Source organism: Podarcis bocagei (assembly GCF_964188305.1).
Source record: "Podarcis bocagei genome assembly, chromosome: 1".
NCBI classification, from domain to species: Eukaryota; Metazoa; Chordata; class Lepidosauria; order Squamata; family Lacertidae; genus Podarcis; species Podarcis bocagei.
Genome location: NC_138125.1, coordinates 128,353,907 through 128,379,765, shown reverse-complemented (window position 1 = coordinate 128,379,765; position 25,859 = coordinate 128,353,907). Strand labels below are relative to the sequence as shown.

Below are 25,859 nucleotides of genomic sequence, written 5' to 3'. Positions count from 1 at the left end.
TAAACAAATTATACCACTGGTACCTTAAAGGACTAACTTATTTTTACGTGGCCTTTTCTAAACCAACCCCTACTTTATCAGATTCCTGAAAAGAAGAGGTAAGGTGGTGGACATGTATAGAGAGGAGAAAATATTAGAGGGAGAGAACAATAAGCACAGCAGAATAGAGAAACTGCATGATAAAATCCATTCGAGTCCAAGAAAAACATTTAGCCAAGTAAACTTTGTAGGCACATAATAAAATATATTATGAAGGGACAGTAAAACTCTCTTGAAATGTCAGAATATTGGAAAATTTAAATATGTGGATTATTAGACCAGTAAAACACAAAAAGGAAAAAGTGTTAAACATAATTCCATGTTGTTCTCTTTCTTCCTCTGACTAAGAAGTTAGAGGGCACAGAAGTCAATGCTATTTTCTACCCAGTACTGTCTGGTTCTCTGGCAATCCTACTTTCAGACAGCTGTTGTGATGAATTCTGGCCTGCCTCTGGCCTTATTACTGTAATCCTGCTGAAAAGCTGCCAATACACTTCATATGTATGATGTCTTCCAGTGATTAATTCTGAATATTTCAATTCTTTACATTTTTTTTAACTTATAGAGGTCAATATTACAATTCAGGAAATTAGGAAACAGAAAGCTATTGATGCTGTTTATTCTGATAACTCAGTAAGTTATACCGCAGAAACTCCTCAACAAAATCTTAAACCCCCCCCCCATATGAATGTATCAACAATATATCAAAATCATGCAAAGGATTGATTCTGTATCAATTAATGACATTTTGGACAAATTCATCACAGGCTGAACTCTTGGTATGGGCAGTTTTTTCATGGTAGAGTATTTAAATACACCCTGAAGCAGTTTGGTCTGGGGAAAACTTTATACAATCAAGCATACTGAAGTAGTAAACTGACCACAAATAGCTCAGTGAAGTCTATTTTTATACCGGTTGTTCAACAAGGAGGAGAATTTGCAAACATTCTTGACCTGTGGGTGTTGCTTATGAGACTTCTCTCAGCAATGTTATGGGATACTATACAAAAATGGCAGGTACAATTCATCCTTCAGTTCCAGCTTCGGAATACTGCCAAATGATCTATTATTAGTATTTTTACAGAGCTAGAAAGGCAGAGGGAGTGGGGGGACAAATCAGCAAACTGAAGTAGACATAGTTTTTATAAACTAAACTTTGGACATATGTTTAAAAAAGCCTCTCCTGCACACAACAGCTTTGGATTTCCCTCATTCAAATGATACAAGACAAATTTCGGAAGCTTAGCACAGCAAAGAGCGCCAGTATCTTCTGAATAATGCATCAGTGCTTCATGAAACCTACGGTAGCAAAGGTGAACTACTTTGGCAAAATGCCTTGAGGAAGTCATACAGTAAGTTCAACTAGGAGTCCTTAGCCACAATGCTTCTGTTTAAAACCACTTTTCACTTATTTTAGGGAACTAATTGATTGGAATATCTGCTCATATATCCTTTGCTGCCAACCTGCACTTATGATCAGTGTCAAGACTGAGGTGAGGGCCATAACATTTAAACTGCAATCTTAAATTAGCTTACATGGGAATAAACACTTACATGAGAACAGTGTGGCTTATTTCTGAGCACTGCATAGGACAACGCTGTTAGTACATAAGCCAAACACATTGAAGCACATAATGCTGACAAATATTTAGGCAACATTTATCACAGGAAATACCTGCTGCTTATCAAACACCATGGCTATTTGCAGTCTCTCTCTATTGTGCTAAGCTATTTTTACTCTTTGCCAAAGTCCAACTCTTCAAAATAGCAGTCAAACAGCAAACGTTCCAATTCTAAACTGTCAAGAAAATTGTATGCCATTACTATCTGAACAGTTTATTTGCCAGATAAAGAAGTGCAACACTAGATTTATTTATTTTTTTACATATCAAAATGTACCTATAGCCTAGTGAAGACCTAATGATAACAGAGTAATGCACTGGCAAGGAAAGAGAGTAAAAGGTAAAGAAACCTCTGACCATTAGGTCCAGTCGTGACCGACTCTGGGGTTGCAGCACTCATCTCGCTTTATTGGCCGAGAGAGCCGGCGTACAGCTTCCGGGTCATGTGGCCAGCATGACTAAGCCGCTTCTGGTGAACCAGAGCAGCGCACAGAAACAGCGTTTACCTTCCTGCTGGAGCGGTACCTATTTATCTACTTGCACTTTGAGGTGCTTTTGAACTAGTAGGCTGGCAGGAGCTGGGACCGAGTAATGGGAGCTCACCCCATCCGGGGATTCGAAACGCTGACCTTCTGATTGGAAAGTCCTAGGCTCTGTGGTTTAACCCACAGCACCACCCGCGTCTCTGCCCTAGGTAATATTATGTAATTTATTGAAGTTTATTTATACATGGTTTATTGAAGTTTCATTCCATCCTTCCTCTGTGGAGCTCAGGGGGACATACATGGAACCTTCCCCAACTGCCCCATGCTTTTATGACGGAAGAACTTGAACATTGTTGTTTCTCGTGCACTGGGTGTATTGGCAAAGATCACTGGTGCAACTTATCAGAACTATTCAAACAGCAACAAAATAATTCTTAGAAAAGGAAGGCGTTCAATAAATTATGCACCAAATAAGCACATCTAGTATATAATTCCAAACACTCTATTAGGCTTTCCAAGTAAGTCTCTTTTAAAAGACTTTCAAACATCTCTTACGATCAACTTTATATCTGTCATACTTTGAAACATGACAAATACAGTAATCTGGATATATTTCTACTTGTAACCATAAACTTTCTGTTCAAACAGTACATCTCAATCATATAAAGAGCTCTTCAACATTTAATAAGCTTGCAGCAATAACACTAACTTTACACAGCCTGTTTGTTTTCATTCTTTTGCCTCCAGCTGAGACTGATGCCACCCAGGGGTACATTGAACATGATAATGCTGTTTCTTAAATACAGTAATGGAGGTTTTTTTTTGGGGGGGGGGATTCTCTGAAGAAATATTAAACTGGCTAAATCCTATGTGCACCTATAACATCAACATTCACCTGACTGGGCAGTAACTGACACATTTCCATAAGCACACCCTTCAGAATCTACTATAATTACTGCCTCTGCTATATTTTATACTTTAGTAGCATCTTGACTACTGTGCTTCTTATTCTCCCTTAACTGTGCAAATGACACTGTAAAATAAACGGGGAGCTTAATGCAAGCAGGTAAAATGGATGGGAGAGGAATTACTATGGAGGCTTAATGGAATAAGGAATAATGTATGGGCAGAGCGGAATGAATATGGGGGTTTAATGGAACCAGATCTGGTGGAATTCGTTTAAATATATGCAATAATTGCAGGGTTATTTTTTTCCAAATTATGAGAAACTTTCTTCTGCTGGCTATGCCATCTGCTATTATCACCTTGAGCTAGAAAACAGACACTTATCTCATTAGGAATATATATTGTATGATACCATGAACTATATACAAAATAGTCAGCTGTAAGTTTCCATGTAATTTTTTAGTACCAAAATACAAAAAGCATTAAGTTTCCACCTCGGCCACAGTCACTTTTACAGCTTGGCCACAGCTACTATACCATGTGATTCTCAGTAGATACATTGGTCGATGCATCCCTTGACCCAAAAAACATCAAGCACCCCCACTGCAGAAAGATTGGTCATTACTGCTGTTACATTGCAATCAGCTTTAAATAACTTTATAACTACTGTTTCAAGCAATGGCTGCATTCCCCCATCATGGTAAACCATGGTTTACCATAAATACCCACATCACTCCCATTTAGATTCTGCATCCCCTACGAGTGGCAGCCACAAATCACAATCCTTGGCTAAGTGTTGCATCTGTAGCAGGGATTATAGTATGTTTTGCACCAACAAACCACAATCTGAAGCCAAGGCCTATTTCTGGCTTACTAACTGTGGTTTATTGAATGAAATAAACAATTACCCCACATTTAAGATGCAATGGATCATGGATTGCTGCTCCGGCTCACCAGCAGGAAAGATCAAAGCAGGGGTTATCTGCATATTCATGGTAAGCAATTAACAACCAATTTCATCTTTCCATGGGCAAGTATTTTATTCAAATATATAGGGCCCAGCGAAAAACCCATCAGTAAATTATCTTATTGCAGCCAATATGATTAGAAACCCTCAAAATTACTTAATTATGGGTGTATTTGCCACTGGTACATTCGGCTGCTTACAAAAGAGGAGGCAACTGAATCTTTATCATAATTTACAAATTATATATTCCTTCGCAGCAGCCATGTGTATTACGATGGATGTTTGAAGGAGAGACATGAAGACCCATGTTTCATCATTCCTTACAGAATTTAGATGAGGGTGTTGAAAGGCATTTTGATCCCCTTGTTTTCTTTTTTATCTCAGAAAAAACAATAAATATTTCAAGTATTAGGAGCACAATTCTTCCCTGTGACGACACCAATGAGGTAAAGCATGATGCCACATGTATTTGTTATTGATCTTAAAACAATTAAACTTAATAATTAAAGCACAGTGAGTGCTAAGACTAGGTTGCGCAGGGAAGCAAATTTAGAATTTGGAACTCAAAAGACATACACACAGACACAGCACTGTCACAGTATATTAGCCTCTAATACTTGTTTGCCTTTTAAATAGCTTCAGACATAAATCACGGAGGTCAAACTTTGACAGGACTACTGTATTGCTGGAGGATGTATACAGAAGATAGATGCAGGGCTTCAAAACTCACCCAGCGTCAGTTATGTTAACAAGATGATCAGTGCTCCCCCCAGGGGGTACTCAAGGGTATGTAGTACCTGCATCTCTTTTTTGGGGTTTTTAAAAGTGTGGCAATTACTGTAACAACTTCATGATGAGTACTGAAACCTATTTTTCTGGGGGGGCAGCACTGAAGATTAGAAAACTGAAACAAATAACAATAATAAAACAAAACAGCCCCTTTATCTATTTTCAGAAGCCCTGCTTTTATACTCCTGTTACAAAAACAAAGGCTTGTGATGCATTCGTACATTATATGCAATGCAAAAGCCTCTAGCATTTTAAACAAAGGCAACTGTAATATAGTTATCCAAAAGGAGCTAAAATAGCCTTATATACCCAAGCTGCTCTCAATGACACACACACACACACACAGAGAGAGAGAGGCTTGACAACAAATTCCACTGGTCATCCAGAAAGGAGAAAGAGACTATTATTTCCATTCTGGAAGGAAGCAGGAAGGAGAGAAAAAAAGTGGGGAGCTGACTAATAGTCAGCATGGAGTAGTGGTTAAGTGTGGATGGCCTAGGACCTGAGACTGGGAAGCTACAATCTGAATCCTGACTTGACCATGAAACTCACTAGTTGACCTTGGGCCAATCACTGCCTCTCAGCTTAACCTACATCACAAGGTTGTTGCAGGGATTAAACGAGGAAACAGAGACCCATGCATGCCGCCTTGAGCTCCTTGGGTCAAAAGGCGGGATATAAATGCAATGAACAAGAAATAAATAGCCAATGACTGACTAGGCGGACTCCTATACTTAAGATAAAGGGACCCCTGACCATTAGGTCCAGTCATGACCAACTCTGGGGTTGCGGCGCTCATCTCGCTTTATTGGCCGAGGGAGTCGGCATACAGCTTCTGGGTCATGTGGCCAGCATGACTAAGCCGCTTCTGGCGAACCAGAGCAGCGGATGAAAACGCCGTTTACCTTCCCGCCGGAGTGGTACCTATTTATCTACTTGCACTTTGATGTGCTTTCGAACTGCTAGGTTGGCAGGAGCAGGGACCGAGCAACGGGAGCTCACCCCGTCGCGGGGATTAGAACCGCCGACCTTCTGATCGGCTAGTCGTAGGCTCTGTGGTTTAACCCACAGCGCCACCCACGTCCCTTATACTCCTATACTTAGGGGAGGGCAATAAACACCAACAGATGCTGCTCTGTGCTTGGTGTTTGGGCACCACAGCCCTCCAAGAAAGGGCATCTGCTGCATTACCTTCCCCCCCTCCCCAAGTCTCTTTTCCTTTTGGGCAAATTCTGGATACAGTGGTACCTTGGGTTAAGTACTTAATTCGTTCCAGAGGTCCATTCTTCCGTACTTAACCTGAAACTGTTCTTAACCTGAAGCACCACTTTAGCTAATGGGGCCTCCTGCTGCTGCCGTGCCGCCAGAGCACAATTTCTGTTCTCATCCTGAAGCAAAGTTCTTAACCCGAGGTACTATTTCTGGGTTAGTGGAGTCTGTAACCTGAAGCGTATGTAACCTGAAGCGTATGTAACCCGAGGTACCACTGTATTTCTCGGTGGGAAGGAGTGGGGGGTAAAAAAATGAAAAGCGAGAAGGGTCTGTTCAAGGGAAGGAAGTTTCAGGTGAGAGACCAAAGATGGGGAGGAGAAAGGAAGGAAGGATGGAGGAGAGAAAGACAGAAAAAGAGAGAGAAAGAAAGGAGGGAGGGAGGCACAGCAGGGCTGACAACACTGGGGAGGAGAAAGGAGGAGCGAGGCGGGGTAAGATGCTCCCGCTCCCCCGGGGTAATATCCCCACTGGGTTCCTAGCACTTACTTCGGAGTAAACATGCAGAACGTCCGGCTGTAGGAAGGAAGAAGGAAGGAAGGAAGGAAGGAAGGAAGGAAGGAAGGAAGGGATGACTTGGGAGAAATGGAGGCTTAAGAGGAGGAAGAAGGGAGGTGGCCGGGGGACCAGGGATGAGGGAGCGAATGCAGCGCTTGCCATTCCGTCTCTTTCCCCCCACATTCCCCACTTGCCCCCTTACCAGCTCCAGGCTTGGGCTCCTTTCCAGCCCCCTCGCTCCGGCGACAATTGTACAGCCGCCTCCTCAGCTCCCTCTTTCGGAGCGCCGGCGCCCAAGTGGAGCAACGTGCGGGGGGCGGGGGGGAGCGGGAGGCGGCCACAAACTCGGTCACAAGATGGAGGCAGAAAGCACCGCTCGGCCTCAGCGACTGCTTCCCCCGGCCGCCTTTCAAACTACGCTTCCCGTCATGCAACGGTGGAGAAAGGGGGCGTTCCTATCTCTCCCCGCTTCGAAACCTCCCTCCGCCTGATGAGAAATGCTGCCGCGGTGCACTTCGGGACTGGTAGTCCCGCGGCGGGCGGGCGGCAACCCTGAGGTCACTCGCAGGCCGCGTTCACGGAGGGGGCGGGGCCTACAGTTCGTGTCGCCTCAGGCTGGCCGAGGGAGGCGGGCGAGGGGCTGAGGTGATTTTTCCTTCCCCGGTTTGTCTGAGGAGAAACGCTGCGCTGTCCGCGGCCTCTTTGGCAACGGGCGGCAGCCTCTGTTTCTGGGCTCCCTCGGGGGGCGGCGGCCCGAGCCTGACAGACGCTGTGAAGTGGGCGCGGGCGGAGGGAGGCGAGGCCAGCGGGGAAGGACCGACCCCCCCCCCGGTCAGGACAAGTTTGGGTCTCCTCAGGAGTAAGGCCCGCTGGGCCCGGCGGGGCTTGCTTCCAGGTAAAGAAGCGCGCGCGTGCGCGGCGCCGTAGTAGCTACCAGGTCCGGTTCGGTTGCAAAAAATAGAGGGGCGGTTATGGTTATCGTTTCGATTATATGCTTATTTTTGTGTTGCAACGGGGAGGCGCGGGTTGTCCCGCGTTGTCGCCTCTCTCTCTCTCCGCGGCGGGGAGAAAATAGATCCTTGCTCATGCAAACCTAACACTTCCACTGACCCTGAACTTTTTGCAACACTTTTTTGGCGGTGGATGAAGGCCATATCGTGAGGGTGGCGGGGTTAAATAATAATAATAATAATAATAATAATAATAATAATAATAATAATATTTTAAAGCATTTATTAATTTTCCAATAGGAACATCCAATTAACATATCAAATCCAATAAAAATTTAAAAAACTAAAATAAAAAAGTCCAATTATCTTCCAAATTGTAATAATTTTTTGTTTTGGCTTCCCACGGTCTGAATTCCAAAGCGCTTTCAACATCATAGTCCTGCCTCTCATCATCATCATCATCATCAATGTTTTTCATAATTCCATATCGCGATTTTATCCTCCACGTTTTGTCTCTGGCTCTGTGATCCTCATTCATGTCAGAAAACAGATACTTTTTTATGTGGAGTGCAGATTTGTCCGTATATTGTACTCTTTCAGCTGTTTTTGTTTTTCATCGCACCACTTCATTTAATTGCATCCATTTCAGACTTCTGTCCAGCTCTTTATTAATAATAATAAATAATAATAAAATTATTTATACCCCGTCCTCCCCAGCCAAGACCGGGCTCAGGGCGGCTAACACCAGATATAAAAACAATGGATTTAAATACAACTTAAAAACAACATTAGAATACAATATTAAAATGCAGCCTCATTTCAGTAGAAACTCAAATCCAGGAAGGATGGGAAGGTAGGACTGCGGAGGAGTTGGCACCTTTGTTTTGGCAAAATACGGGGAGGAGAGTTGGGGGGGGAGGGCGATTCCCCCTAATAATAATAATAATAATCTGGTGCTAAAGTGACTTCAAATTAATCCATTACAAGCAAGAATGTTATTTGCCCCAAAATGGAAAAAGAAGTCCCAGTGAAAGAAGAGTGGATACAAAAACCTATGGAATATGCAGAAATTGTGAAACTTACCGGAAAAATAAGAAATCAAGACAAACTTTTTATAAAAGAATGGAAATGGTTTATTGAGTATTTACAAACTGTAAACAGATAAGGACATGGGCAGGATTATTTTAATAACCTGCAGTTTTATAAGAGCATGCAGAAAGAGGGGGAAGGAAGTCGAGTTTTGAAATGTTATACTGGTTGTGAAATTATTGACATGTATAAAATTGAAAATCATAAATAGAGATGAAAGAAAAACACACACAAAGTAATCCATTGCAATCTGTTGCAGCCCAACAGGATGGCCCCTCAGGAATTTGTTACACAGAGAGTGAGAGTTTGTAAATCTGTCTGTGTTTGGCTACCCAGAGCTTAAATGCATCACTTTTCACACACCCTTTCAAACACATATATTCCGAGACGATCCCTAGCCTGGGAGAGAGAGAGTGGGGACAAAACTGTATCAGAACAGGACAATCCTGTATATAGGACAAGTGGCAACTGTATGCACAAGGGAGGGAATTTACTGACTTATTCCAGATCAGCCTAACTGCAATCTCTCTGGAGTAAATTATCATTAGCATTTCAACGGGGCACATAATGTTTCTATATCCCATATGCAGCCAGATTTTGTGCATGCTGCTTGGAAAGTTAGCTGCATTCAAGCCTGTACGTTTAAGTATTTAAGTTAGACTTTAAGCCTGCACAGTGCATATAAGCAGGACTTGTAGCAGCTCTTTCTTCTTTGCAGCATGGAAATTTCTAGGTAAATAATTATTTGGAGGGCCCAAGCCAGTTCCATAAATATTATTTCAGTATTTAACAATCATTTGATTTTTTATCAGTATTTTAAACATGTTGGGTCCCCCCCCCCCATGTAAACTGCTTGGAGGTTTTTAGGTACATAAGAAAAGCCTTGCTGGATCAAACCAATGTGGCGTCCTGTTCCCACAGTGCTTTAGTTGAGAGCCAGTGTGGTGTAGTGGATAAGAGCGGTAGTCTCGTAATCTGGGGAACCGGGTTCTCGTCTCCGCTCCTCCTCATGCAGCTGCTGGGTGACCTTGGGCCAGTCACACTTCTCTGAAGTCTCTCAGCCCCACTCACCTCACAGAATGTTTGTTGTGGGGGAGGAAGGGAAAGGAGAAGGTTAGCCACTTTGAGGCTCCTTAAAGGGAGTGAAAGGCGGGATATCAAATCCAAACTCTTCTTCTTCTTCATTCCTGCATTGCAGGGGGTTGGGCTAGATGACCCTTGGGATCCCTTCCGACTGTACAATTCTATGGTCAGCCAGAACCCCATGGGCAGCCCCAAAACACGGCTTAAGTGCAACAGCAGTCTCCTCACTTGTGTTTTCCAGTAAGTGGTGTTCAGAGACATATCACCTCCACTGCTGGTGGCAGCCAAGAATATTTAATTCTAACCCGACCAGCCATATGTAAAGCTGACTATGGGAGGATCCTTCTGAGAGTTTCATTCATACAGTGGTGCCTCGCAAGACGAAAAGAATCCGTTCCGTGATTCACTTCGTCTAGTGGTTTTTTCGTCTTGCGAAGCAAGCCCATTGACAGATTAGCGGATTAGCGCTTTATCTGCTGATCGGATCAGCTGATAAGCGGCTTAGCGGCTTAGAAAAAGGGGGGGGGGGAGGAAAAAAAACCAGCAGGAACTCGCAAGACATTGTCGTCTTGCGAAGCAAGCCCATAGGAAATTCGTTTTGCGAAGCACCTCCAAAACGGAAAACTCTTTTGTCTAGCGAGTTTTCCGTCTTGCAAGGCATTCGTCTTGCGGGGCACCACTCTACATCGTTTATAGTCCAGATCTTCAGTGTGCTCAAGGCTGCATACATGGTCAAAGGGAAAAAGAATGACATGTTTCTTTGGTTACTGTTTGGGGCTGAATGTAAACTTTATTTTGATATTCTGTTTCAGGGTAAATGGGTTTGCATGACATTTTCCATGAACTAAGGCAGTTCCATGTCTTGTTTGGTAAGCACATAATTTATTTTGACTTGCTTCCATTTTGTTTGGACTCTTCAATAACATATCACAATGTTTGTAGCATGTTGCAGGTATACATCTGGTTTGTGTGCTTTAACAAACAAACAAAAAAGAAAACAGCACCAAAATAACTTTCCCATTGCTACCTTTGGTTCCTTTACATTTCACTAAACATGCTAATTTTGAGAACTACAAAGTGAGAATGGGAAATGTGAGTTCTTCAAGTGTTGTCCATAGAGGGCACAACTCACGCCTGCTCTGCTTCACTTTTATATGGAATATTCTTTGAGTTTTAAGAATGGGCTACTATGGATTCAATGTCTGCTTTTATATCTGCGCCTAAACATAGTGGCCCAAGTTTTGGCTCAAAAGCACACAGTTGCCAGGCTTCATTCAATACTGAAGACCTATAGGGAGATCTCTATTCTGTGATTGTATACAATTCCCAGTTCAACAAGGGTTTGAGGCATCCCAGGTGTGCCTGTTTTTCTCATCATCCATATAATGTTCTCATTCAACTAGCAGCCTGCACCCCCCCCCCCGTTTAATTTCAACTTTGCCGAGCTGCAGATAATGTGGTAACAAAAAGATCCAACATAAAATCATGTTGCTCAACTGGATATACTGAAGTTCATTGTGTGGGTTGTTGTTGTTTTTTAATGTGGGGCTTTTGTGGGTACCATCTATTGCCACACACCCTACTTCCATTGGCAAGGTTCTTATTGGTTGGCTGCTGTTGGGACCAGTCATAACACCAATGTCCTTTTATTTTTTTTTAACTTGTTGTTTTGTTCAAGCGTGGACTACTGTATTGGAAAAACTTGTATCATAAAAATAAAAAATTGGCTGTGTACACAGGTAAACCAGAGCCTCTGCACATGCATATAGTAGACCTCAGGTTTCTGGGACTCAGGGAAGGTGGGGAAGTACTAACTGAGGGGAGGGGACAACAACACAGTGTGTGCATGGGAAACACCAAGATAGCATTCAGTTGAAAGCACTCATGTGGACAAAGATGCACATAAGTGCCCGTGGAAAAATTGGATCTTAAGTGACCCACACACTTTGGTGTATACATGGTGTACACATGGTGTATACATAGCCTATGTGGACCATTGTTCAAAGAAGAGCCAAAGACTGCAATACAGTTGTACCTCGGAAGTCGAACAGAATCCGTTCTGGAAGTTTGTTCGACTTCTGAAACGTTCAACTTCCAAATCATGGCTTCTGATTGGCTGCAGTAAGCTCCTGCGGCCAATCAGAATCCCCATTGGACGTTTGGCTTCCAAAAGAACATTTGAAAATCAGAACACTCACTTCCGATTTTCAATCATTCAAGAGCCGGAACATTGGATTCCGTAGGCATTCGGGAGCCGAGGTACGACTGTACATTATTTGGAGAAAGCATACTTGGTCATGATTTTTCAAAATGGTGTTAATTGTCCAGAGATTCTGGATAGTCTGAGGTAGGTTTTTACTGTTTTGTGAGGTTCCAGCTGCCCATCATTATAGGTCACCTGGTAACAAAGCTGTTAAAATATAATAGAGGGAACACTTATTGACTGTTACGCTTTTCAAGGACTGTTCCTGTATTCTACGGACACGAATTGAATCCATTGGAGCAGAAAAGCAATCAGAAGGCAGCAGCACTCAAGACTTGGTAAGAGAAAATGTATATTAACTTGACTTGTTTCCCTAGTGTTAGTCCTAGTACAATTATGTCTGCATTTTTGAAGCAGAGCTCGCTCCACTTATTTTCTGCTGTCTTTGGTATGTTTCCAAATGGAAACACTTGGTACCTCTGTTCTCAGCAGAGAATAGTCATCAGCCCGACAATAAGAAATAAGAGCCAGTTCCTCAGAGTGTTTTTGAGACAATTACATGGAGAGGCGGGACGCGGGTGGCGCTGTGGGTTAAACCACAGAGCCTAGGACTTGCTGATCAGAAGGTCGGCGGTTCGAATCCCTGCGACGGGGTGAGCTCCCGTTGTTCAGTCCCTGGTCCTGCCAACCTAGCAGTTCAAAAGCACGTCAAAGTGCAAGTAGATAAATAGGTACCGCTCCGGCGGGAAGGTAAACGGCGTTTCCGTGCACTGCTCTGGTTCGCCAGAAGCGGCTTAGTCATGCTGGCCACATGACCCGGAAGCTGTACGCCGACTCCCTTGGCCAGGAAAGCGAGATTAGCGCCGCCACCCTAGAGTCGGTCACGACTGGACCTAATGGTCAGGGGTCCCTTTATCCTTTTCCTTTACATGGAGCGGCATATCCATTATAGATATATCCGAATTAAGGAGAGCCACATTACTGTGATTCAGAATCCCTCACGGGGCTCCCGTCGTTAGCTAAGCCAAGCAGAGCTTTCTGCATGCAACATGAGAAATTTTCCCTTCCACAGCTGAGAATTTCTGGTGGACCATAGCAAGAGTACATAAGATTGTGGAACCAGTTAATTTCTCTGCTTCGGTTTTATAGTGCTGCTGTTCCATGAGTTAGAATCCTAGGATTGTAGAGCTGGAAGGGACCACGGCTCATCTAGTCTAACACCCTGCAATGTAGGAATCTTTCACCCAACCTGGGGCTCAAACTCACAACCCTGAGATTAAGATTAATCTCATGCTCTACCAACTGGGCTATCTGGTTTTTCCAGTACACCACTTTGGATATGTTTCTGAGAAAAGCAATTTATTTGTTGTTTAGTCATTTAGTCGTGTCCGACTCTTCGTGACCCCCTGGACCAGAGCACGCCAGGCACTCCTGTCTTCCACTGCCTCCCGCAGTTTAGTCAGACTCATGTTTGTAGCTTCGAGAACACTGTCCAACCATCTCGTCCTCTGCTGTCCCCTTCTTCTTGTGCCCTCCATCTTTCCCAACATCAGGGTCTTTTCCAGGGAGCCTTCTCTTCTCATGAGGTGGCCAAAGTATTGGAGCCTCAGCTTCATGATCTGTCCTTCCAGTGAGCACTCAGGGCTAATTTCCTTCAGAATGGATAGGTTTGATCTTCTTGCAGTCCATTGGACTCTCAAGAGTCTCCTCCAGCACCATAATTGAAAAGCATCAATTCTTCGGCGATCAGCCTTCTTTATGGTCCAGCTCTCACTTCCAAAGCAATTTATACATTTTAAAAATAAAATATATTAATTTGGCTGCATTTGCATGTAGCAGCACATAAGTAACACTGTAATGCTTGATGGACACTAAGTCAAGCAGTACATGGTATTGTACCTTGGCACAGTTCCTGAATATAATAGAAGTGGAAATACAATTGAAAAACATGGTATATGGTTTTTACTGTCTGATATACTGGGAAATGCAGTGTTTAATTTTCTTACTCTTATTTCTCATATGCTGTGTGGGATGAAGTCTCCTTTATGACATTTATAGTAACTAATTCAACCTCTGACACCAAAAGCAATGGCAATAGAAAAAGACTTTGTCGTGCTTCTGGAAGATGTATAGGCTGGCAGATCTGCAAGATTAACACGAAGTTACACTGTTCACTGCAATTTTATACAGTAAAAGTGTGTGTGTGTACAACTTTTTTTCTATTCAGACAGATGAACCTGCTTTATATTGGGGACAATCGGCTCAAAGAGGAGATGAAGAAATATCATGGTCCTCGGATGTATCCCATTACGATATCCAGGTGGAAATAGGTAACTGACTAGTTTGTAATCTGGAATACTCTATTTCCTATTTTTATAATTGAAAGCGTTTTACTCCATTCTTCAGCTGAAAAAAGGCTTATAGGGAGGGTGATTTACAAGTACCTTATCTTCCTACCTTGTCTGGTTGAGAGATGGACAGTATTTTTCCCTGGTGTGAAAATCCAGTGTTTTGCCAATGTTTGGCCAATACATTTGAGTCATACAACATTTTTAATTGATCTTAATATTTGCTTGTTTTGTTCATCTAGCTCCATCTGACTGCTTGTTTTCTTTGTAATTAAAATATCAGGCATCAATGCCCTTTTGAAACAGAGTAATTGCAGTGGTGTAAGTGATGACTTCGTCTTCCAAAGATGCTGCAGACTGCTACCCTGTTCTCTCTTTGTCTCTTAGCCAGGGAATGCCTCTAGCCCCTTCTTTTTATCTGAGGAAAGTGCAAGTTTCTGATGAAAATCTATTCATTGCCATGTGGGAAGGTTCATGGGAATGTTCTCATTTTGAAGCAGCGCAACACAAGTGCCTTTGCGTTTTAATGGCCAGCCCAATGTTAGTTGCTGCCAATCGTTACTCTGGGACTGATGGAAGGGTACCACTTGTGGCACCGTGAGGCAGAAGCCTATTTTCAAATTGATTTGAATTATTTTTCTTATTCAATCCCCAGTTTGCTCTTCTGCCAACACTTTCTTTTAATCACTGCCTAAATGTGTTTCACATGTTGTGTATACACTGTCCATTGCTGTGCTTTCCTGTATGCAAGCTAAAGTGTATTGCTATCCTTTTGAAGATATCAATCTTTGTCATTTAGCACTCAGCTTGACCTTGTAAAAATGGTTTGATGGCACTTGGTAGCTGATCCTTTGATTCTGATAAATTAGCTCCTAGATAGAGAATCTATTCCAAAACCCTGTGATAGTTGAGCTAAGTCAAAGCCAGACTTGCAGCAGTGTCTTCTTTGGTTGCTCAGATTAGCTGTTTCCTTATTTGCAGTCTCAGAACAGCTTTTTCTTCATAATCTGTCAGTATTTGCCTTGAATATTGGGATTGTACGAATGCTAAATGATAAAGCAGTAACTAAGAAACATTGCAAAGTTGTTAAAGTGATCAACTTCTGTTTTGCTAATAGGAAGGGGATGCAGCAACTTAACTTCAATCTACCTCGCGCGTCACATCCCTACAGGAACACTGGTGGCTGTAAGGATTACAGATCTGGAAAGATGTTCTGAAGAACACTTGAAAGCTTTACAAGTAAAACAGATGTTTTAACATTTTAAATATTTATGAGGTTGACATGTAAAAGGAGCTGTGATTTTTAAACTTTATACAAAGTGCTTAAAGACCCTTTAAAGTTGCCAGGTTATTAAAAAGAAAAGTACTTCTAGATATGCTAATAATTCCAGAAAACTTGTGATTAGATGCAGGGACAGCTTTCTCAAATTGTATCTCTGGCATTGTGCAACAATCCAAAAATCTATTCATTTCTGATTCAGGGATTGTCTTCAGAGTGGCAGTAGGCTGTGGCTAAGGGTTTGTGGAATGTTCCATTGCCCTTTTAAAGAATTAAAACATGTATTCTTTCATCTAGAATGAGGTGGTTTTATCCCATTCCTTTCGACACCCCAATATCATGACTCTTTGGGCAGTGTTCACTGCTGGAAGCTGGCTTTGGGTTATTTCTCCTTTCATGGCCTACTGTAAGTATTCTGTTGAGGAAAGCTACACATTAATTGAATTATCTCTGTACGGGCTCATTAAGGATTGTGTCCACTCTCATTTCGTCTCTTCATCCCTGCAGTCCACCCCACCACCCCAAATCCACTCCAGAGGATCTTCCAACCCTCTGAAGCAGATTTTGAGGGTCCATGAGGTGCTCCAGGAAGCAGGAGAGAATGGGAAATTTCTGTTGTGACAGTGGGAATCTATTGTGCTCATGCAGTTGCAGTTTTGAATGCAACTGTGCTTAGTTTACACACCATGCATTTGAGCTATCAAACTTAAGAGCAGCTTGCTCATTTATCGAAAAGTATATTGCTTAATATTTTTAAAGCCTATACCTTTTGCATGTTGACAAGATGTAAGTCAAGGATGGGATAGACCAGTTGTGGGAAACCTCCTGCCTTGCAGTTCTTATTAGGCCCAGTATGGTTTCCAACTTGGCCCACAAGGCCATTTCTTCCAAAGCATATGTGATGTCAGGAGTAGGGTAGGCAAGGACATTGTTCCTTTGTAGCATATGAGAGCTTAATGTGAGCTCCCAGTTGTTTTTCTGTAAGTGCCTTGTCTGTAGGCCAAACTGTGCCTGTAAACAGACTTATCAGTGGTTACCATAAGCCCCTTTGAACTTTGACAGCACCACAGGGCGATGGAATTACCGTATTTTTCGCCCCATAAGACGCACTTTTTCCCCTCCAAAAATGAAGGGGAAATCGGGGTGCGTCTTATGGGGCGAATGCCTGCAAGCCTCGCGTGCCCGGCAGGAGGTCCGACCGGGTGCGCGAGGCTTGAGGCGGCAGCCTGTCGCCCGAAGCACGGGGAGCCCTCTGGAGGGCTCCCCCTGCTTCGGGCGAGTGTCTGCAAGCCTCGCGCACCCGGCAGGAGGTCCCACCGGGTGCGCGAGGCTTGGGGCGGCAGCGGACTGCTTGCGCGCACCTAGAAGCTTGGGGCGGGCTGAGCTCAGCTGGCCCCAAGCTTCTCGGTGCGCGCAAGCAGTCCGCTGCCGCCCCAAGCCTCGCGCACCCGGCAGGAGGTCCCGCTGGGTGCGCGAGGCTTGGGGCGGCAGCGGACTGCTTGCGCGCACCTAGAAGCTTGGGGCGGGCTGAGCTCAGCTGGCCCCAAGCTTCTCGGTGCGCGCAAGCAGTCCGCTGCCGCCCCAAGCCTCCCGCACCCGGCAGGAGGTCCCGCTGGGTGCGCGAGGCTTGGGGCGGCAGCGGACTGCTTGCGCGCACCTAGAAGCTTGGGGCGGGCTGAGCTCAGCTGGCCCCAAGCTTCTCGGTGCGCGCAAGCAGTCCGCTGCCGCCCCAAGCCTCCCGCACCCGGCAGGAGGTCCCGCTGGGTGCGCAAGGCTTGGGGCGGCAGCGGACTGCTTGCGCGCACCGAGAAGCTTGGGGCCAGCTGAGCTCAGCCCGCCCCAAGCTTCTCGGTGCGCGCAAGCAGTCCGCTGCCGCCCCAAGCCTCCCGCACCCGGCAGGAGGTCCCGCTGGGTGCGCGAGGCTTGGGGCGGCAGCGGACTGCTTGCGCGCACCTAGAAGCTTGGGGCCAGCTGAGCTCAGCCCGCCCCAAGCTTCTCGGTGCGCGCAAGCAGTCCGCTGCCGCCCCAAGCCTCCCGCACCCAGCGGGACCTCCTGCCGGGTGCGGGAGGCTTGGGGCGGCAGCGGACTGCTTGCGCGCACCTAGAAGCTTGGGGCCAGCTGAGCTCAGCCCGCCCCAAGCTTCTAGGTGCGCGCAAGCAGTCCGCTGCCGCCCCAAGCCTCGCGCACCCAGCGGGACCTCCTGCCGGGTGCGGGAGGCTTGGGGCGGCAGCGGACTGCTTGCGCGCACCTAGAAGCTTGGGGCCAGCTGAGCTCAGCTGGCCCCAAGCTTCTAGGTGCGCGCAAGCAGTCCGCTGCCGCCCCAAGCCTTGCGCACCCAGCGGGACCTCCTGCCGGGTGCGGGAGGCTTGGGGCGGCAGCGGACTGCTTGCCGGCATGCAGAAGCTTGGGGCGTGCTGAGCTCAGCCCGCCCCAAGCTTCTCGGTGCGCGCAAGCAGTCCGCTGCCGCCCCAAGCCTTGCGCACCCAGCGGGACCTCCTGCCGGGTGCGGGAGGCTTGGGGCGGCAGCGGACTGCTTGCCGGCACGCAGAAGCTTGGGGCGCGCTGACCTCAGCTTGCCCCAAGCTTCTGGATTAGCGCAGCGCACCTGGGGGGGAAATAAATTTTTTTTCCTTTATTTCCCCCCCTAAAATCTAGGTGCGTCTTATGGGCCGGTGCGTCTTATGGGGCGAAAAATACGGTAAGGATCTGGCCCATTGGCCAGATTCAGTTCTCTACACATGAGGCAGCTTCTTCCTTTAATGCCTGCCTCTTTTAAGCAGTGGGACTACCTCAATAAAGAGGAAAGAGAGAAATTAGCTGTTTTGTAAAAAGCTGTATCATTCAGGCCTGCTCTTGAGTCCACAGGCAAATTCTTGTGCAGCAATATTTTTAGGGGGCAGCACTGATCAATACAAAAAGAGCATTTCCAATATCCTTCATAATATGCAAAATTGTTCTTTGAGCCTACATGGTTGTACACTATGTAGCAGGGGGATCAGATATACGTGCTACACCTTTTCTGAATTATGACAGGAAATGTCAGCTCTGCTTTCATTGCATAAATAATATTTTGACTTGCTAGCAAGTTACATGCACCTTTTCTAGGTTCAGCCAGCCATCTACTGAGGACTTACTTTCCTGAAGGCATGAGTGAAGTGTTGATAGGAAATATCCTGTTTGGAGCTATCAGCGGGTTAAACTACATGCACCAACATGGCTACATTCACAGGTAATGTGTAGAGAGGTTTTTAAGAAAATGACAGACGATTGGGACCAAGGGTAAATGGGAAGACCAGAGTCCCTATCTCTGTTCTATTTGGGTGACTTGAGATTTTTGAAACGGTTGAGTTGGCATAAGGCACTCTTTGCTCTGTGGTGACCATAACTTCATGCACCATCATTCAGTGAGAGCTGGCATTACAGTATTCTTACATTGCAGTCAAGAGCAACACAAAACACAATGTACATCTCCATTATGCATGATACACTCTCTTATGCGACACAGGGTAATGACTCTTCATATGAACAATCCTGTATAATGTGTGTTAGAATCTTTTTTTTTCTTTTAATCTAACTAAACAATCACTTGTTATGTCTTTCAGAAGTATTAAAGCTAGCCATATACTGATTTCAGGGGATGGCCTGGTGTATCTTTCTGGATTAAACCATCTTTGCAGCCTAGTGAGCAGTGGAAAACGGTTAAAAGCTGTGTATGACTTCCCCCAGTTCAGTGCATCAATGCTTCCCTGGCTGAGTCCTGAACTACTGAGGCAGGTCAGTATATGATGCAGTTCACTGTGGCTGAGCAGTTGTGCAGAAAATACGTATTGGCACAGATTGCATCTAAGAAATGTCTATAAAGAGTTCTAATTGTGCATTATAAAAGCTAATCTTAATTACTGAATGTCCTCCTTTTTATTATTAACATTTGACATCTCAGTGTTCTATATAACACTATAATTAAATACATTATTTGAAAAGTTATGGATAATGTGAAATGCATGCCTCTAAATTGTTGTCCTGCCAACCTAGCAGTTCGAAAGCACATCAAAGTGCAAGTAGATAAATATTTCCGTGCGCTGCTCTGGTTCGCCAGAAGCGGCTTAGTTATGCTGGCCACATGACCCGGAAGCTGTACGCCGGCTCCCTCGGCCAATAAAGCGAGATGAACGCCGCAACCCCAGAGTCGGTCACGACTGGACCTAATGGTCAGGGGTCCCTTTACCTTTAAATTGTTGTAGCCCTATAATTTATGTTGAAATATGAAATTATTCTTGCCGATTATTACTGAAATTAAGTGGAATGGTTTCGCACATCCATACATGATGGATTGCTACCTCTTAATCAACCATATCTCCCTTGTAGGAGCTGTAACAATTATTCTAACTCCTAAATTTTTGTAAATATTTTCATCCCTCTCAATTCCTCACATTATTGGGAGGAATGCCGGAGTGAACTAGAACCATTAAGCTGGAGGTCTGATTTCTGTCTACTTCTATAGTTATTACTTGAGATTTTAAAGAACATTTATAATGAAGTGATCAGGCCTTAATAGAATATCAAGGATTATATAATGATGAATGGGAAATTAGAAACTTCGGTCTAAGCATATAGCTATATCTGGTTTGGCATGACATGTACTTACATTACCAAGTTAAATATTACCAAGTTCTTAACGGATCTTGTTTGAGTGACCCAGATGAATAATTTACACACACCTACATATATATGCAGGAACTAATACCACAGATTACATGACAGTGGCTTTCATTATGGAAGTAGTCTCCTGGTCCACACAGCATGCAGGCTCCCAGAAAGGAGATTGTGGCCTCTTTACTCCTTCCCAGTCATTTTGCTGCTGCACAGCTTGCTCCAGTTTAGCTTAGCATCTCTTCCAAACCTAGGCTTGTGATTTAGCTCTCTCTAGACTAACCATAAGTCGTAACCAAGATTTGTCCTATGATTGACAGCTCATGGTTTGTTCATGAGTCTAGGTTCAAACATGTTTTAGCATGGCACAGGAGCAAAATGACTAGGGAGAAAGTGAAACAGTCATGATCTCTTCTGCAGTCAGTACATTTGCACTAAGCCTTACTGCAACTTGAAAACCAGGCCAATATTTTCCCTGTTGCAGTTAGTGATCACCAGCCTCTTTGTCTTGGCTTACCCCTATAAAGTACAACCCTTTCTCCCAGTTTAAACCACATCAAGTGGGTTCTGACTTCGTGATAAACCTATGAAATGCAGCCTGGCAGAACTGGCACATAAATTAATTTCTAGCTTCTTACAGGTTTCAGGTATTTCAGTGTAAATATGATTAACCTTGGTACCGATTTTCAGTAAAAAAAGGCACTGAAGACCATAGCTGTATTTTATGGTGCTGATATTCCATTTTGCACATGAAGCCATTTGAAAGGAAGCTAAAGGTTGTATTATGAACTTGTTAAATGCAGCAAATACCATTTTTGTGAAGAAAAAATAGTGCAGTTGTGTTAAAACCAGTACTATACTTAAAGGGCATGATGTTGTGTGCTTCAGGACTTGAATGTAGCAACAGGCTTATTTTTATTTAGATTGATAGGGTATCTTTTTTCAAAGAAAAAAACCAACTTTTTATAGTTGAATATGCATGTTTATTTCAATTCATGGCACACTGGCATGTATTCAGCAGTTATCAATGCAATCTCTTCCATAGGATATGTATGGATATAATGTGAAGTCTGACATCTATAGTGTGGGCATTACAGCATGTGAACTAGCTAATGGGCATGTACCTTTTCAGGATATACCTCGGACGCAGGTAAGGCACAAAACTCTTCAACTTCTGATCGATAACAATGTCACAAAAAGAGAAGTGACAATTTTGAGGATCTTGAACACCTAGCTACCTAATGCAATAAGACTTCCTCTGTTGTGATATTTCTAAAATGTATGTGTTTCAGCACATTTGCAAACATCAAAATGCATCCTTTCTGGTGCTCTATTTTTAAAAAATGTTGCAAAGTGGTTCAGAAATGTTTACCTATTCAGGAAGCATTGTTTTGAATAGTGTTTGTGCCAAGTTTGTTACATGTTCCCCGGTTGTCCAGTCTAAGAAGCATCGCCCTCACTCTGATTGGATTGTTAGCTCTTAGCTGGCTGTGTAGCTTTGTGACACTATAGTATAGATAATTGATTGGATTCAGAAGCAACATGAGATAGGGGAGTGGCGGTGAACAGCTTTCATATAAGGTGCACATTTTAGAATCATGCCCCCCCCGAAATATTTTCACTGAAAGTACCCAGAAATTAAACAGGTGTACATTTGAGGTGTACAGGTAGGGCTAAGACAGTCAATGGACATTTTCTTCCAGATGCTGCTGCAGAAGCTGAAAGGTCCCTCTTACTGTCCTTGGGCTATAAATACTTTTCCGCGTGGTGAATCCAGGATAAAAAATTCTCGATCAGGGATTGACTCTGGAATTGGTGAAAGTATGACACACACAATGACAAGTGAGAGATTGCAGACTCCACCAAAAACTTTCTCCCCAGCTTTCCATAACTTGATAGAACTCTGTTTGCAGCAGGACCCAGAGAAAAGGTAAGGCTGTTAGAATTTAGTTGCTGCAGTTAATATTTGTATGGGGTTCAAAGAACTTTCTAATTACTTGAAGACCTTGTTTTATACATGAGCTCGAAGTTATCAAGAACTTCCCTCTGTATATTTCATATAGATGCATGTCATAAATGTATATTTTGTTCACTCACAGTGCAAGTGGATATGTAATTTTTGGTGTGGATGCACTTAAAGCTTTTAGTTGATTAGTAAGTGGGCAATATGGTCACACTTTCCTTGCATTTTAAAAGCTAATTTGGAAAATGTCAAAATGACCTTTTCTAACTTAAGTGTCGCTATATATTTAATCAGTTCAAGAGGCAGTTAATTGACTACCGTAATTTTCGCTCCAAAACACAAACTTTTTTGCTCCTAGAAAGTAAGGGAAAATGCCTGTGCGTGTTACGGAGCGAATGCACGGATCGGAGCCATGGCTGCCGTCAGTCAAGCAAAGCGGGAGCCGCTTACACGCTCTACGAGGCTCTCACTTTGCTTGCTTTAAAGCGACCTGGAGCCGGGGAGGAGGGAGGGAAGGAGAGCCATGGCAGCAAAGCCGGCAGCAGCCGCTTACACGGGAGGAGGGACAGACGCTAGCAAAAGTCCGCGCGCTCTCTAAACAGAGCAATGAGGCTGCAGAGGGACGGCAGGAAAGATAAAATTTAAGCAACCAGCAGCAAAATAAAACCAACCTCGAGCTCTGAGCCAGCGCAGTGAAAACCAGGAAGTAAAAAAAAAGGCTGGGGAGGCCATGAGGGAGAGGGGAAAACTTCGCAAATCCCCGCTTTTCAGGCAGGATAGATTTGAGCATTGTCTGGGTCCTAGTGCCCCTACCGCTTTTTTGTGCTCCATTCTATTGCTGCTGGTGGCTGCTTATCTTTCAGGCTGCAAGGAGGAGTGCTTTTACACAGCTAATGGCGAATCCCCTGCAATCCAAGTCCTCCTCACTTGCTCAAATCTATTCTGCCTCAAAACAAGGAGCGGAAGGAAAAGGCTGCAAACTATTAAATGGAAAAAACCCCAGGCACAGGGCAAATACCTTAAGTATACCTTTAAAGCAACTGTGCTTTTTCCCTCCCTCCTCCCCGCTCAGCTTGCCGAAAAGCTCCTCCACCCCCCCCACGCATGCTCATTGTCCCTTGAGTTCTTTTCCTTCCCTCCCCACTTAAAACGTGGTTACAAAGCACAGATCCACATGGATCCTCAGGATTTTTGCACTGGGTCACCCCAAATTCACCATCAGATCACATAGCATTTCCATGGCTACAGCCTGCACCAAAAAACACCCACACACCCACTGTTTCATGGGGCCGCAATGGCGCAAAAACGTGGTTACAAAGCATGGATCCACATGGATCCTCAGGATTTTTGCATTGGGCTACCCCAAACTCACTGTCAGATCACAAGTCTGTGGCCACAGCATGAACCATAAAAATTATACATCCACTGTTTCGTTTAGAATATTTTTTCCTTGTTTTCCTCCTCTAAAAACTATGTGTGTGTTATGGTCAGATGCATGTTATAGAGCGAAAAATACGGTAAATTCTACAGTCAGTTGATAGTCCCAATTTTAAAATATCCACATACGAGGAGCCGGAAGCTACACTTTTTGCAGGGTTTATGTTATTTTGAAAATGAGCAATTTTAACAAGTGGGGAGCTTACTTAAAACGGAGTGCCTATGCTTGATTTTTCTTTCTATTGACTGACCCTGTAATAGGCAACAAGAGAAGGGGAAGTTATTACAGTACTAGCTAACTCCATTGGCAAAGCTTAAAATATCTAAGTTCTGTTTTTCTTCCTGGGATCTAGGCCATCAGCAAGAGGTCTCCTGTCACATGCTTTTTTCAAGCAGGTGAGCTTGTTACAAATTATTAGATGTGTGAATTGCAGCTAAAGACCAAGGCTTTGATCGAGAAAACATTCGTGAACTGGGTACACAAGCTGCTCATAGCTGAACATGGCTGAAACTGTGGTGCCTATAGCTGGAAGGCAATGTATCTGGAGCGGTTTGATTGCAATTTGGAGAACTACCGCAGGTGGGATTTGTGCACAATATGCTTGCAGAAGGGACACAATACAATTGCTTCTTGTACTACGTGGTAGACAGTGTTCTCATCAGCGATGGGGAATATCTGGCTGCAGGTGCTACAAATGAGCAAGAAACCTCTGGCCCTCAAATGTTCTCCACCCCTTTCTAGTGCCACTAATTCGTTGAGCCTGGTTACTGATAGTTGCATGCCTTGAGAAAGTAAACCAGAGCTTTAGAATCTGAATTCTGTGCCTGTTGCAAGTTAACGAGCCTATCCAAATAAATTCACAATGGCTTTGGCATATTTGTGGGAAAAGGGTAAAGGGGAAAGGGGACCCCTGACCATTAGGTCCAGTCGTGACCGACTCTGGGGTTGTGGCGTTCATCTCGCTTTATTGGCCGAGGGAGCCGGTGTACAGCTTCCGGGTCATGTGGCCAGCATGACTAAGCCGCTTCTGGTGAAACCAGAGCAGCACATGGAAACGCTGTTTACCTTCCCATCGGAGCGGTACCTATTTATCTACTTGCACTTTGAAGTGCTTTCGAACTGCTAAGTTGGCAGGAGCAGGGACTGAGCAACGGGAGCTCACCCCGTCATGGGGATTCAAACCGCCGATCTTCTGATCAGCAAGTCCTAGGCTCTGTGGTTTAACCCACAGCACCACCCGTGTCCAAGTTCAAGTTCACTATTCCAAATCACCGTGTTCTCTCATTTCAGGTAAAAGAACAAACGAAGGGTTCTTTACTTTCACTGCTGCCTCCTGCCGTCCAACATGTCCAGCCACAGGTGCCAACAGCGTGTTCAGCAGCCATCTGTAAGACTGGATGCATTTTGCCAAATGAGAGAGAGATGTACTGGGAATTCTAAAGATATTAAACCATACCTCTGATATCTCTCTCTAGGAAAAAAATAATGTGATTTTTGTCGCTGCTTTTTCCTTTTCATGTTCAAAATACAAATATTAGTGATATACTTGAAAATGTTAACATTTTTGTGCCAATACTTTATATGAGGAAAATTCTTCCAAAGTGGTACAGTGGTGCCTCGCAAGACAAAAAGAATCCGTTCCGCGAGTCTCTTCGCCTTGCGGTTTTTTCGTCTTGCGAAGCAAGCCCATTAGCGGATTAGCGCTATTAGCGGCTTAGCGGATCAGCTGTTAAGCGGCTTAGCGGATCAGCTGTTAAGCGGCTTAGCGGATCAGCTGTTAAGCGGCTTAGCATCAGCTGATAAGCGGCTTAGCAGCTTGGGAAAAAGGGGGGGGGAGGAAAAAAAGCCCCGCAGGAACTCGCAAGACATTTTCGTCTTGCGAAGCAAGCCCATAGGAAATTCGTTTTGCGAAGCACCTCCAAAACGGAAAACCCTTTCGTCTAGCGGGTTTTCCGTCTTGTGAGGCATTCGTCTTGCGGGGCACCACTGTACTACAGAATGCAGTAACCCTCACTTCTTGAATTACCATAAATGCCTACACTTTCTCAAGCATCTCCCTTCCATTCTTACAACTGAATTGCAATGGTGCATATTTTAGCCTGGTATGGCATCTCTGATATATCTATGCCTTTACTGCCTCAGAAGTGTTAATCTAAAATACTGTTTCCCTTCTCTCAGCTTGTGTGTGTGTGTGTGTGTGTGTGTGTGTGTGTGTACTGTTCATCACATATATAAACTTCTTTAAAGTAATGCCTATTCCTACTTTTAAAAAACGGTGTG

The 25,859-nt window shown here is 44.2% G+C and overlaps 2 protein-coding genes across 4 annotated transcripts in view; one reads left to right on the top strand and one right to left on the bottom strand.

The window, feature by feature from the left end:
* Positions 1 to 6,965, bottom strand: part of TRAK2 (trafficking kinesin protein 2) — a 47,347-nt gene extending 40,382 nt beyond the window's left edge. For both annotated transcript variants that reach the window (XM_081210295.1, XM_081210296.1), the window contains exon 1: positions 6,778 to 6,965. The gene's annotated coding sequence lies outside the window, so the exon portion shown is untranslated. The remainder of the gene's footprint in view (positions 1 to 6,777) is intronic.
* Positions 6,966 to 7,126: 161 nt separating this feature from the next.
* Positions 7,127 to 25,138, top strand: STRADB (STE20 related adaptor beta). 2 transcript variants are annotated; one of them, XM_081181609.1, is made up of 12 exons: positions 7,129 to 7,470; positions 10,510 to 10,566; positions 12,158 to 12,238; positions 14,128 to 14,230; positions 15,366 to 15,487; positions 15,825 to 15,933; positions 18,634 to 18,757; positions 19,131 to 19,302; positions 21,224 to 21,328; positions 21,882 to 22,108; positions 23,932 to 23,974; positions 24,870 to 25,138. In XM_081181609.1, exons 2-12 carry the CDS (start codon positions 10,555 to 10,557, stop codon positions 25,017 to 25,019), a joined length of 1,248 nt encoding a protein of 415 aa, XP_081037735.1. In that variant the 5' UTR covers positions 7,129 to 7,470; positions 10,510 to 10,554; the 3' UTR covers positions 25,020 to 25,138. The 2 variants fall into 2 exon arrangements, with proteins under 2 accessions (XP_081037736.1, XP_081037735.1); XM_081181610.1 differs by lacking the exons at positions 15,366 to 15,487; positions 15,825 to 15,933 and having other exon boundaries at positions 7,127 to 7,470.
* The last annotated feature ends 721 nt before the right edge of the window (positions 25,139 to 25,859 follow it).

What these genes read in the sequence shown, in the direction of transcription:
- STRADB (XM_081181609.1), top strand. An exon ending in AACACTTGAAAGCTTTACAA is followed by an intron (nt 15,488 to 15,824) that starts GTAAAACAGATG and finishes TCTTTCATCTAG; the next exon opens with AATGAGGTGGTTTTATCCCA. An exon ending in CACATGCTTTTTTCAAGCAG is followed by an intron (nt 23,975 to 24,869) that starts GTGAGCTTGTTA and finishes CTCTCATTTCAG; the next exon opens with GTAAAAGAACAAACGAAGGG.